Genomic DNA, 14078 nt, shown 5'->3' on the forward strand with positions numbered 1-14078 from the left:
AAAAAAACAAAACATGTCCCATTATCAGACAATTCTCTGGCACTGACAATTAATGGCATTTTGTGACTTAAGAACAGATATGGTTTAAAATATATATATATATATATCTATACATGACAAAAATTTGACTAAAATGTTTAATTAATGACTGAAACTAGACTAAATCTAACAAATTGTTATAGACAAAATTTTAGCTAAACTAATTGGGACCAAAAAACTACCCATACTCTTAGATCACATGGGCAGATCTTTCAGAACTACTTTGATTCATCAGGTTTTTGATCCAGTCAATACACAAAGTCATGCTGAGTCTATCCATCCTACACAAATAGGGGTCAGCCAATATATTGGCATGCCCACTGTTCCTGGCAAAAGATTTCTTGGAGGACATGTTGAGCTGCTGTCCTAAAGCCTTGGGACAGGGAAAGTACAGGTGAAACAATAAGTGGCGTTGATGGAGGCAGTGGCTAACACCATCTACTCAGAAATCCAATGGAGAAGCCCTGATCATGGCACAGTAATGCCTTTTTATTGTAGGAGGAAGACATCAGGTAATCATCTGGGATAGTTTCAGCTTGTGAATGGTAGCTGAAAGGAGACCTTGGGAAGCAAGTTTCCAGAACACATTGCAAGGATAACACTGATAGGTCATATTTTTGTCTTAACTTTTAACTGTTCTAAGCAAGTGCTCATGATGGAACTCAGTGTCATCTGGGAAGATCTGAAATAGGAAACATATAAGGATAATACAAACATTTTCAACTGACAGAGTTATACAGAGGGTATGGATAGAAGGTCCAATGCAAACCAAATAAGGTGGGCTGCAGGGACTGGAGGTATAGATACATATTCTTCTCAAATTATAAGAGCCAAGAAGAACCACACAAACTTCATTGCAGCTGCATAAAGAGCATCAAAGTGGCTGTGGATCACGAGGAGTGGTAGTGGTGTAGTACACTACTTTAATACAAGCTGGGGACTGAACATGCCTAAAACCCAACACCAACTAAATGATGTGTTCATCACTAATGTGTCTGATACTTGGGTGTTTCAAGAACAAACCTACAGAAAAATCAGGTGCCATGATAAACACAGCTGGATATACTCAACATCTACTGTGTGGTAGGAAACAAGAAAAGAGAAAAAGCATCAGAATTAAACTTTTTCAAGTGTTGAAAGATCAGTGTGTGTGATTGTGTAATGTCTTGTGTATCAGGAATGAATGTCTGTTTTGAGGTGGTTGAGAATGCATTGCTTTCCCACACATGTATGTGATATTTCATTTGATGTTCTATTACATGCACCACTCACTGTAATTTGAATGCACATATTCAACCAATTAGGATGAGACTGAATTGTTGGTCATTCACTGCCATGTTCTCACAAATTGCCAATTTTCTTGTTGAGGTAGCTGCTGTTGAAGGGCATCCTATAGAGGACACTGGGTGAGTTGAGGGTAATCTGAATATCAAAACCTGTCATGGATTCAAGATTGACAGCAAAGCCTAGAAGTCAATCATATCTAATACTTGCTTCCATAAATTCAAAAATACTCACGCATAATGAATGTGCTCTTTCTTTCTTACCTTTCTACAAGAGGTATCAGTGGGATCAAGAACCAGCAAGAATAGGGGTCATATAAAAAAGACAGCTCATTTCACAACAAATCATAGAATTAAGAATAGTTTGCACTGGATAGCTATTGTTACTGCACGCATCATTTCCTTTCTCATTATGCAGCCAAAGCCAGTCATCTCCTTTAGATTGATTACCAACAAGGCGGCTAAACAGTTGTTCTATAGGGTTGGTTAATGATTGGATGCACTGGTAAAGCCAACTACAGCTGAGGAGAGTGAGCGAGCCTTTAACTGAGGTGTTGTTATGTTACTAATGTGGTCAGACAGGCCAGAGTGGAGGCCTCTTCGACTGCTTGTGTCCTTGAACATTCTTCCCTGTGGGCATCTCTGTGGTGCTGTAGCAGTTGCAATGATGGGTTCGGATGAGAAGAGGCAAAAAGTACATGGGGAAGTTAGGAACATATAGAGTTCCCCAGACAAAAAATTATTACAAAGAGGAGGTTGGGTGGTTTAAAGAAACTAACTTGAGCAAAGGCTAGTATGCTTCAAAAAAGGGATTGAAAAGCACTTTTAACTGCACAATGGTATAAGATCTAGAGAATTGTGATTTCTATTCAGAACTAAGCAACAGACATTGAACTGATAGACAGCAGTTGTCAACAGAAACAAAACAAACTGTTGGTGCTGTCACAAACGACCTCCAGATAGCAGGACTGAGGGTATAACAATTGACTGTTTTCAGAAAACCTAATGTCTCTGCACAAAAGTGCAGAGGCTTTTTCAGAAGATGCAAACCACTCATTAGCAACAATAGGAAAGTCAGGCTGGAATTGCCAAACATTACAGAAGTAAGCCTCAAAAATTCTGGGACAAAGTTTTGTAGATTGATGAGACAAAGATGAACCTTTACCAAAGTGATAAAAAAAGCTAAAGTTTGGAAGAGAGGATCTGCTCATAACCCCAAACATACAAGCTCATCTGTGTAACTCAGTGGAGGTAATGTCATGGCTTGTGCTGTGCGACTTATTCTGGTACAGGCTCATTAATCTTTATTGATGACGTAACACGTGATGGCAGCAGCAAAATTAACTCAGAAGTCTACAAAAACATTTAGTCTGCCAATTTAAAAAAGGATGAAACCAAACTGATCAAACTATAGAGGGAAAAGAATAACCACCCAAACAAACAACAACTGAAAGAGGGTGCAGTGAAAGCCTAAAGTATGTTTGGTGATGCCTATGGATCACAGGTTTGATGCAGTTATTGCAAGCAGAGGATTTGCAACTAAATATTGAGTCACTTTATCTATTTTAAATCTACATTTTCCAACTTATTTGGTCAAATACAAAATGGGTTGGTTCAAACAACTGGTGCATCGGATCAGACCTACACACCTGGAAAAAAAAAACTGAAATGTTTTATTTCATATTCATCTTCTGATGTGAAACCCAAATGTTGCCAGTCTACAGCTAAAATAAAGGAACTGGCCTCACTTTTCCAATACTTTCAGAGGGGAGTGTATGCCTGATTGAGCCTCCAGATGAGGTTTGAATTAATTTATAGATTTTAATGTCTAGTTGTACTCTAAGCAATGCTGGTCACTAAATATTAAACTAAATAAAATAGAATAATGTTTATTTTTCAATCTGAAAGCACATGTGAATGTGCTACACTGCCACATAAAGGGAAAACGTACATCACACATCTATTATTGCACTTATTATTTTACTACTTTCTACTTTGCATTTACAGCTCTTTATTTCTGAGTGATAGAGTCTGCAATAGTTATTAATCATATTAAAGGGAAACTGTGCAGAGACATGACTCTCTTTTATTAACTGTCTCTGCCAGATCCAATACTCTTATTAGAGGCTTGTATTTATGTTTTGATATTGGAATATTGAAGCTTTTTCAAGATCCAGACTACAAATTAATTACTTATTACTTTATTGATAGATAGTGGAACTTGGTTTTAAATAGGCATGCGTCTTCTATTCTTCATCCAAAAGACAGATTCTATGTAATTCTTTCTTTCCAGTTTGAGAGACATTTTGTGACTGTCATGCAATTTAATTTTTCTAAAGATCCTTTCTCTTCCATTTGTTTTGTGAGGAACACCTGCACATATGCTTTTTCTTCTCCCAGTGATAACTGCTTCACCAGTGTCAGCAGGCGATGCTGGACTATTGTTCATAGTGGATGGCAGCATCACTGCAAATAGCATGCTATTCATTTTAGCTGTATAACACTGTGAATGGCACTCATCGGGAGACTAATCACAAGTTGACAACATCTGTCCATGCTGCTGGTGTTCTGTCAGCCACTGCCAATTTTTACGATAGGCCTTCAGACGTCATGTAAGCTTTTTGCCTCACAATTTACTTGTCAGGACTTAAATTGTAAAAAAAAAGGAATGAGAACATCATAAAGACTGTTCTGTATGCATAAAAATACATCATGTTTTAAAGTAAACAAACATTACAAACATTGTCTACATTCAATTGTTCATTAGTCTTCAATGTTAGATAGACAAAGTACTATAAATACAATTTGCATCACAAGTTGCATTCACTTTTTCTTCATTCAGAAACATTCAAAGATATAAATCTATGTGGGCAAGTAAAAACCTAAATGCAACCATCACTTTGTTAGATTTAGGCAAACGCATGGTGGCAGATAAAAATCAATGTGAGCGTTCATATTCACACATCTTCTTGCTTCAAGTCAATCATTCCCTAACTTAATCTGCAGAGACAAAGAAAACAGCAGCTATATAACATATAAATGAATGCATGAGAATTAAGTGTCCAGTGTCTAATCTACCACAAGTGGATATTGTAGAGAGAAAATGCCACATGCGTTGTCAAGTTTGCTATAGAAGTTTCTCACTTTTATAAGTCACGATACCCTGTTTTGCCTGCTATAGTGGACATGTCCCTGACTAGACTGTAATGCACTTGTGATATCTGTGATATTGGTTCCAGTTTTCAACTATATTTTCCTGTTACATAATAACCTTTTACTTAGTCCATCGTTGAGTAGAATCATGGGTCATGGTTGGGTTTTAATGAACGTGGTTTAGTAACTATGTGTTTATTAGAGTTTATTGAGAACAACCAGAAAAGCCTCATAGTTCTAGTGGAAAAAGTATGTTAACCCTTGGAATTAACAACTAATTAATTTCAAGAACAGCTTTAGTTCCGTCATATTCTTTGGATGTTTCATGTGTGTTGCTGTCTCAAGTCGTTCTTTAGCATCTCTATTGGGTTGAGGTCTAAGCTCTGACTTGTCCACTCCAAAAGGCAGATTTTTTTTTTTTTTTTTTAATGCCATTATGTTATGTGTTTTGGGTCATTGGCCTGTTGCATCACCCAACTTCTAGAGAGCTCAGCTGATGTACAGACATTCTTACATTATACTGAAGAATTTTTTGATACACTTGGGAATTCATCGTTCCGACTCCAATTAGCTTCCTTAAGGTCATTATGGAAAGGGTTTAAATACTTTTTTCACTCGCACTGTGAGGCTTTTATGGTTGTTCTCAATAAAGACATGAAAGATCTGAATTTTACTTTAGGCACATTATATTTGTAAATACTCTTGACTTGAATGATGATGAATATCAGATCACATTTTATGACAATATACATGGTGGGAGTTAAACATATGGATTACTGTTCCCACTCAAGAGAATTAATGCTTGCCCATCAAATGTCTGTGGTTATATTGTGACTGTATTTTATTAATTACTCTGGAGATGTGCTGTATATTACAACATTTTGTACCAAAGGCTTAGCCTACAGGTGAAGGGGCACAATGACTCATCTGGGAGCCATGGCCCAGAAATGTCTCCCAGATGATGCTGACGCCACAGGGAAGTGGAGAAGTGATACTACTAGCCACGCTTGACTGTTTTGATGGTAAACAGCTACACAATAAATACCCCCTTCTTTAAAGTAGCTGTGGATTGTTATGAAAAGGTCAGAGTATGGTACTTAATCAGTTACAAGCAGCAAGAAAGCTCTAAAACCTCTCTCAGGCTTAGGATAAACAGCAGAATGTCAGTAGCAGCAGTGGACAAATTTAAACTTGTATTTGATGATGGTGCTGATGCAAAGTTAGGAAATGCATGTGTGTAGCAAAGTTCATCACAATCCACCCAGTAATTAACACCGTATCTTTGAGTGAACTGACAGACTAACACGGCCAATAATTCAGCTATTGACTTAAAAACATAATCCTGGTCACATTCTATCAATAAATGTTATGTTGTTAAATGTTAATAAATTAGCTGTTACATAATAAACATAATTTTCTAGAGAGACTAATGTGCAACCCTGTAACATAAAACCATCAAACTGATGGTAGTAGTTGTGGTTATGGCTTCAAGAAGACCCACTGCTCTAACTGATAAGCCAATGACACTAAGACAGCAGCTGAATCACAGCATTTCTAAAGGACAGCACATGTCTCTATTCATTTGAAAACAGGCACAATCTGACATCTGAATGAGTGTACATTCACAACCCATCTGCTTTAATGAGTCTTAATGGGTCAGAGGAATCTATATTGCATTGTCCCCTGAATAAACTGTTTCCCTCAACCATATATCTTTTAATCCTTTTAGTTAGTAGCCAGCAGCCAGTGATTTAGTGGACACTGTTGTATAATTTATGTAGTCCCCACTGGGTTGATTGCAGACTGAGTATTGCAGTGCACAAAAAAAGATGGGACTTCAATTGAGAGGGTACATATATTTAGTAAACTAACACAGAGGCTTTGCATTTATGGGCCCCTACTTACCTATGTCACCATTTATTAGAGAATTTATTGACATGCACTGTATAGGCTTCAGGGTCTTTCTTAATTCAATAGAGCAATGACAACAGGATTTATATGAAACAGTGACAGGAAATCTGACAATAATTGAGGTTACTTCTCGTTAAAGAACTAGGCACTGCAAATTTAATATTGTTCCCATCTTTCTGTATTTCTTCTACGGTTGCCAGAGCAGATTTCCTTATTTGACTTATCGTTTTCATAGCGTAAGGTGAGGCATATTTCTGCATCATCTGCTGTTATGGCACATTTTCTGATGTTCCTGACACCGTGTGAACATTTTAAATGATATGCCATGGTACTAAAAAAAAAGCAAAAAACAAAACAAAACAAAAAAAAAAACAACAACTATCAAATGTCAAGGCGGGTTTCATCACAACAGTTGAGACTTTCTAAAAATGCAGTTTAACTGTGGGAGAAGCCTGCCTCCTTTAATGCCAAACTAACAGACACAAGCACTATCCTCTGAGGGAACAGTCCATTATCGCTAGTGACAAACATAACAACAACAAAAACAACAACAACAAAAAAAAGCAAACGGTGAGGAGCTAGTTGGGGAAATGCCACTCTGCAGGAAAACATTTAAGATTCAGACTCCCAGCAAGGATTTCTTTGGCCGGCCAAACATTTCTCCACATAGACTGTCCTTTCATTAGAGCAACTTGGAAAAATGTCAAGTAAGATAACCCATAACCTTTTCTGCTGACAATAACACATACATAAATGCAGCATACTGAACTCCCTGGCAATGGATGCCTGCAAATTACTTTGACTGAAGTGTGATCGTATTGCTTCATTTTCCGCTGCTCTTGCTGCTGTGGGTAGTGAATTTATTCCTACTCCTCCCTGCTGCTAGTTTCTTTCCTGCTTTCCTTAATTTATAACTTTGGGGAATATTCCAAGAGAAGCTGAACTTTCACTGAACAAAAAGCTTTAAAGGGGAATTGCATAATCTCAATTTTATTAGTCGCTATTGTTAACATTGCAACATCAACAAGTCTTTGGTACAGTTGCAGCTTGCAACATATTAATATTATTCAACATATTAATTACTTAAAAATTGATAGTAAAAAACATGAGCTTTTAATTTCCAAATTTATGTATATCTGAAGGATCAATTCCTTCTCAGACCCCAAAGGTATGTTACTAAAGATAGAGTTAATGTAAATAACGCCATCTGGCTGGTGGTCATTAAAGTTGTCCTTTCAGAATGTAATTAAAATGCACTTCAAACAAATGGTCTGTGAGGAAATCATGATATTAGGAGTAAATATTGGGGAATTAGGCAGGGAAAGGATGCTGCCTGAGCTGCGAGAACCACATTCTGTTGGCTCTAGATTACGTGAAGGGAGAGAGGAACAGCTGGGCTGTAAGCATTCATGTCATGTTGGAGGCTGAACATCTGATCCTATAGAGAAGCAGCGCATGACTCACACTGCTGAATGCTCAGTGGGAAGCGCGCTGCAGACACAATTAGAACACAGAACACACATGCACACACACAGGCACACACACACACAGCTCCCTGGCTCTCCCTCAGACTGAGAGGTGCCAATACAACAGAACCGACCAAACGGGTCCTGTCAGGTCACAGGTTGTGAAGCTTTAACTCCACAAATCCAACAAGTTCAAAAGAAAACAAAGACCTTAGTCAGTAGATTAAAAGTCTAGCTTTATTCATCGTAAATCCTCTCATTGCTATGTTAACTCAAAAGCTACACATGCATATCCCACTGGAAGTAAACGGTTATGCTGCACGTAGGCGAATATTCAAGTGAAGCAAGTCACGGAGGTGTGTGTTGTGTGGGAATGTCGACGTGTAGGAGGAAGGATCAGTCACCTTTACACTGAGGTAATGCTGCAATTTTCCTGAAACATTGGTTTAGGTAAATTTCTGAATTACCTCTGACAGAGCAAGAAAATTATGAAAAATATACAGGTGTATACAAAAATGCAAAAATATGGGATCATATCAAGGACCATAATGTGACATCTGGCTGTGCACCTGGAAAATGTCACAAACCTAAACTTTGTGAAAGTCTTCAAGCAGGAACCAAATGATTGTATTTCTATTCTCAGCTAACTATTCTAGTAAAAACACCAGCATTTCTAGTTCTTCACACAAAGACAGCTCTAAGACAATGAAATAAAATCAAAACCCCTGAGGCTTACCTCTTGGTGAATGATGATTCCATATGATGTTGGCCTCAGGTCGACCCACTGCCAGGCACATAAGATTAACGTTGCTGCCCTCATTCACTGTGATGTCCTTCGATATGTTCGTGATCCTGGCGGGCACTGAGAGGAGAAAGGAAAATCTTGATTGATGTTTTTAGCTTAATTAACGACACGTGAGCAGTGGGCCCACTTCCCCATGTGATCAGAACAGTGATGAGGTTCAAAATAACCCTGGGTTGGGGACTCAATTAGCATGAAATTAGCTGACAAATTTGACAATTCTCTGGCTCACTGTGGTGTTATACATGATTGATTTTCTTCTTCATCATGCATCTTTGCCAATCTGCTCATTAGACGAGCATCAGACTGATTCGGAGTAACATGATTTCATCTCTCTGACCGGACCAGCTTGATCTGTGTGTATGTGTGTCTGGGTTGCTAATTAAGTGCACCTTGTGAGATTAAAGCCTAAAGCCAAATCAAGGGTCAGAATCCCATGCATGCCATGACATTGAAACACCATATCATAAAGAAAAATGCTACATGCTATTTATAATGACAGCTTACTTTCAGTGTGAGTAAAGCATCTCATTTGAAACTATTCCTAACATAATGGTAAAACATACCCAGCAACATGTTCAATACAATTAAGTAGTGATAAAACACTGGAACTAATTTGTCAGATTTTCAATATATATAAACATAATGAATAGTGTTGTCATAGTATGGGATCTGCATAATATGATTCTGGTACACAAATACACATTTTATATTGTTTATTAATATTATTACTATTATTAATTAATATTATTGGAATGACTTTTACCTACTGCCCCATTTTTATCTGCAGACCTTTACACATGTGCTGCACCTATAACCAATCCCAACAATCATGTTCACACCCAAGAGTAGACTTTCTAATCACAAGAGATCACCAAAAACTGGATTTTCAGGGATCATAAGTTACTCAAAAAGTTTATATTTATTGTCTACCTTTTTACTTTCCTAAGAGAAGAATTTTTAATTTATTGTTTCATTTTCATTTTATTTAATGAGAAAGTACAGTTCCATGCTTTTCCAGTGAAAGTGTTGTTGACACAAGTTCAACAATTTAGCAAATTGCACATTATGTGGCATTCTGTTTTATTTATTTTTTGTTTTGTTTTGTTTTTGTTTTATTCTCTTTGTCAGTTTCCTATAAAGAGAGATTGATGTTACACAGCCATCTGGCTACCTCTTCTGCCCCCTTCATCTTTGCTTCACTGTGTCTGGAAACAAAATACACAAAAAACAAAAGTGATCAATGCATTCATCAACCACATGTGCCTTTATTCGTGTATTTAACCCAAAATGTCTTAAGTTGCAGGGAATATTCTTTGATTTGCATTTTTAATACTATCCACAAAAGTTGAAGCAGTATAAAGGCTGATAATACAATTATTAGGGGAATAGAAGGAAACCTTGGTGAGATCGTTTGATCATTAAACCACTAATTGCCAGAAACTGATAGGTCATATTTTAAAAACAATTTTGTATACTGGATATGATATTTTACAAGATGACTGCAAAAAGCCAAAGCTATTTATAAGAAATATTTTATGTCTGGGCAATGTTTTATTAATCTATTAATTTTTTTATTGCACAACTGTGACACCAGAGACTGGAATTCACATCTAAAGTTACATCTGGGTTTAGGTTTAGGCAACAAAAGCATGTTGGCTTAAAGCTACAATATGCAACTTTTGGGAATCAAGCTAGCGGCAGCATTAAGCTAAAAAAAACTTGCTTTTTTATCATTAATTTAATCAGAGTTTTGATCAAATCACTATCTATGCCTAAAACATATTTGCAGTTGCTGTTCGATTATGTATGAAGGCAAATATAGCAGAGTTGGTTAAAAAAGGAAATACAGTATGATCCAAGTCAAAGTCTTAAGTTTCAAAAGAGTCAGAAATGTTTCTAAAGATTCTAAAATGCATTTAATGCAACTAAGTTAAAAAAGCAGCTCAAGTTTTAATATATTTAACACAAGAAATTGGTGTAAAGTTAGGTGCTAACAGTTGTTGTGTAGGCCTGAGAGTCCCACAGCAATGTTATATCTCATCCTGTATTTTGTCCATTATGCTGTTGTTTATTAGCCATTGTTTTCTAGTTAAGTTGGCTATGACAGCACAACAGCTTCTGATTTTGGAGGCGTCTTAGCCCTCGGTTGGAATTAAGCTTATAAAAGAAGTGAAGAAACATAGACTTTAATATCTTTCAGCAGCAGATTGGTGGTGTGATATCAGGACACTGACAGTACTCAAGCTTTGTCATGCCATATCCATTTTTGCTTGACATACACTCCTCTCCAAACAAAAGGTGAGGCCAGTTTCTTTATTTTTGCTGTATTTTTTCTTTAAATTGGCAAACAAAAGGTTTCTGGAGACTTCTGGGTTTATCATGTGTTACATCATCAGTGAAGATTACTGAGCCTGTCCCAGAAGAAGCCACACAGCCCAAGCCATGGCAGATTTGTTCTTTCTCCAAACTTTGGTAAAGGATTGCTTGTTTTTCACCCATAGACAGCTCTCCGGTTTTAATGTTGGTTACACCTTTTCACTATGAATGCAGTCTGAACAGGCAAAACCCAAATCTGAAACTGAGTGTAGACATTTAGTTTGAAAGCAGTAAAGTTTCATTTACTGTTTTAATAATCAATGGAATACAACACACCTGGATAACAAAACACACCTGTCAGTCACATTTGCCAATACTTTTGCTCACATGAAAATGGGATGGGTTCAAACAAAAGGTTCTGGTTATCTTGAAATGTAGTGTGCTATAATCTCACAAAAGTTGAAAGTTTTCTCACAAAAGTAAAAAGCAGACATATTTAGACAAATACATTAAACCTGTTTTGGGCACTGACAGATTTGTATTGTAATTGTTAAAATATAGAAAAGCTTTCAAAATTCTCATAATGTGAATTTTAAACTTTCTGAATACGGAACCAGAATTATTTGTATGTTTTACTGTATGTTCAAAGTAGAAACACCTTCTGTTCCATGAACGAGACACTTTAGGAAAACTGCTAAATTATCCAATAGATTTATTGCCAAACCTGCATGGTGCAGTGAAGAGGCCTCCCTGCAGTTGTCTTCTGTTTACAGCAATTAGACTAATGCCACAGAACTAATGTAGTAATGATTCATAGAGGATAAAATGTAACATGTGGTGCCTTTAAGAGGCTATAAATATGGAGGGCTGAAGTGCAGTGGTTTTGAGGACACAGCAGTCATCACTTCCTCAGCCACACTGACCTCCGGCAGAGATGAATGAACAGGCTGGTTCTCCAGCTTGATAATGCCAATGGCCAGGTGATTAAAAACACCACTCCTTTGCCACCAGGGCTGCTGGTAGGTATGACTGGGGGCTCGGGGACACATCAGTCTTCATGTCAGCACAGCCAAGGTGTTACAGCCAGTAATTAATTAAAAGATGAAACCTAGATGCTGAGGAAAAGGATACTTTCTCTGGGTGTTTATGTAACATAAGGTCTCGACTAAGGTGATTGTATTTCTTTGTAATGATATTTTGTTCCTAGTGTCAACCATCATTTTGTTGGCATATGTGCTTTATTCACAGAAAGTGGAGCAGATACGGGGCAGGCATACAATAATGTGTCGTTATCTGCTGAGCACAAAAACATGGTGGTATAGGATGTATTGTTACAATACCGTACATTGTTGGCTGTCAGAATATGAATTATACATTTATGGCTTTTCTCCAGTCAGACAATGCAATAGTGAAATATGTGGTAGATTTTTTTTTGCTCTATTTTTACTTCATGACAAAGAGAAAAGATTCCAAGAAATTGGGTTTAAAGGGTCAGAACTATTCAGAACAAAACTTTAAAAAATAGTTTCAAAACTCCTGCTCTCAAAATTAGCAAAGTACATAAGAGTAAAATGTAAATAAGCACCTATTATACTGTATGTCCCCTTTCAAAGGTTCTACTAATGCATACTGTATGTACAGAAAAATGTACGTAGCATTAATGAAAAATAGAAATGCTTGGCCAATAGTTATCTTTACCCTTAATTTAAAATGTATGTGAGAGGTATGGTAAACTCACAGGATACATATTATGAACTAAAAATTAATAAGCAAAAAAGTAGGACCTAGGGCTAGACTTTATGGAGCATAAGGCTCTACACCCACAACAGTGTTTATGCAGGTTAAATATCTGTGTTGACTGCCTTGGCGATGGTCTATCTTGCTGAAGAGTATTCAAGAAGTACTATATGATTTAAGCATGTAAACTACTATTCAAAGTTTGAGGTCATGTCCTTGTTGTTGAAAAAAAAAATCACATTGTAGACATTGTTAATGTTGCAAAACTGGTGGAAACAGCAATTTGTTTTATTGTACTGATGTAGCGCTTAAAAGTGCCAGTCTCTGGCTTGTGAATGGGCCACCTACATCGCATCTGCTCGTCATCTGCGCTGCAGCATGGCCTGTGTTACCGTGTAATATCTGTAGGTGGCGCTCATCCTCATCTCACAGCACCTGGTCTTTACACAAGTTGTAGCCTATGTTTAAGACAGATGACCACTGAGAAACGGATCATAGGCTATAAAGTAGACCTATTACATGTGTAGAGCAGCAGAGAAACGATGACCAGCTCACCGACGCTATGAACAGTGGCAAATGAGCAGGGTGCAGGACTTCCATAGCAGCAGTCTGAGTTCAAGTCCGGATTCAGTGAAGAGTCATTTGTTATTGCTTTTTCTGTATTAAATCAGAGTAATAATAAAACACTGCTATTTTGATACAGTATATGTGAAGACAGAGGGAGGCAGAATCTGTAAGTTATTAAATCTCGAATTATAATAACGTCCATCTCACGTGGACAGAGTGCATCCTATATATGAATGTTCAGGGTTTTCCACCTCTCCCTCAGCCTGGCTTCCCAAACAGGAGTATAACAGCTACAGAATATGTTTCTCAACTTTTAATAAGGTCCTACTCTCTCTCTCTATCAAGTTTACAGTACTAGAAAAGTAGGAATCAAATAGCCATTGGTCCATTTAGTAGCTGTGACAAAGCTATCAGATAAATCTATGATCTATGTGATTTTGTCCACATGTAGGACTGTTGATTACACCATTTGCTGTCAGCACTGCCCTAGTCAACATCTGCGCACAAGACAGCATCTGAACATTAACCTCTCTCTGCATTTCAGCACAAATATAATTCCATTAACCATTTATGTGGGTTTGCGAAAAACATGCATTCACCAAAATCCCAGAAAACATTTCTCTGCACAATATTATCTGCATCATTCTGACAGATTTCTCTAATCAGTAACATTCAATTCAATTCAATTCAATTTTATTTGTACAGAAGTCATCTTAAGACTCTTTACAGTGTAAGGTTTAAGACCTTACGAAGTATAATTATACAAAAACATTATATAGAAAACCCAACAATCCCATTTGA

At 37.1% G+C, this 14078-nt stretch overlaps 1 protein-coding gene across 3 annotated transcripts in view; it reads right to left on the bottom strand.

The window, feature by feature from the left end:
* The window catches only part of opcml (opioid binding protein/cell adhesion molecule-like), a 262498-nt gene that overhangs the window by 46089 nt on the left and 202331 nt on the right, over window positions 1-14078 (bottom strand). For all 3 annotated transcript variants that reach the window (XM_026370142.1, XM_026370143.1, XM_026370141.1), the window contains one exon: window positions 8589-8714. In XM_026370142.1, coding sequence (XP_026225927.1) covers window positions 8589-8714 — 126 coding nt within the window. The remainder of the gene's footprint in view (window positions 1-8588; window positions 8715-14078) is intronic.

The sequence above is a fragment of the Anabas testudineus genome, chromosome 14 (assembly GCF_900324465.2).
Source record: "Anabas testudineus chromosome 14, fAnaTes1.2, whole genome shotgun sequence".
NCBI lineage: Eukaryota > Metazoa > Chordata > Actinopteri > Anabantiformes > Anabantidae > Anabas > Anabas testudineus.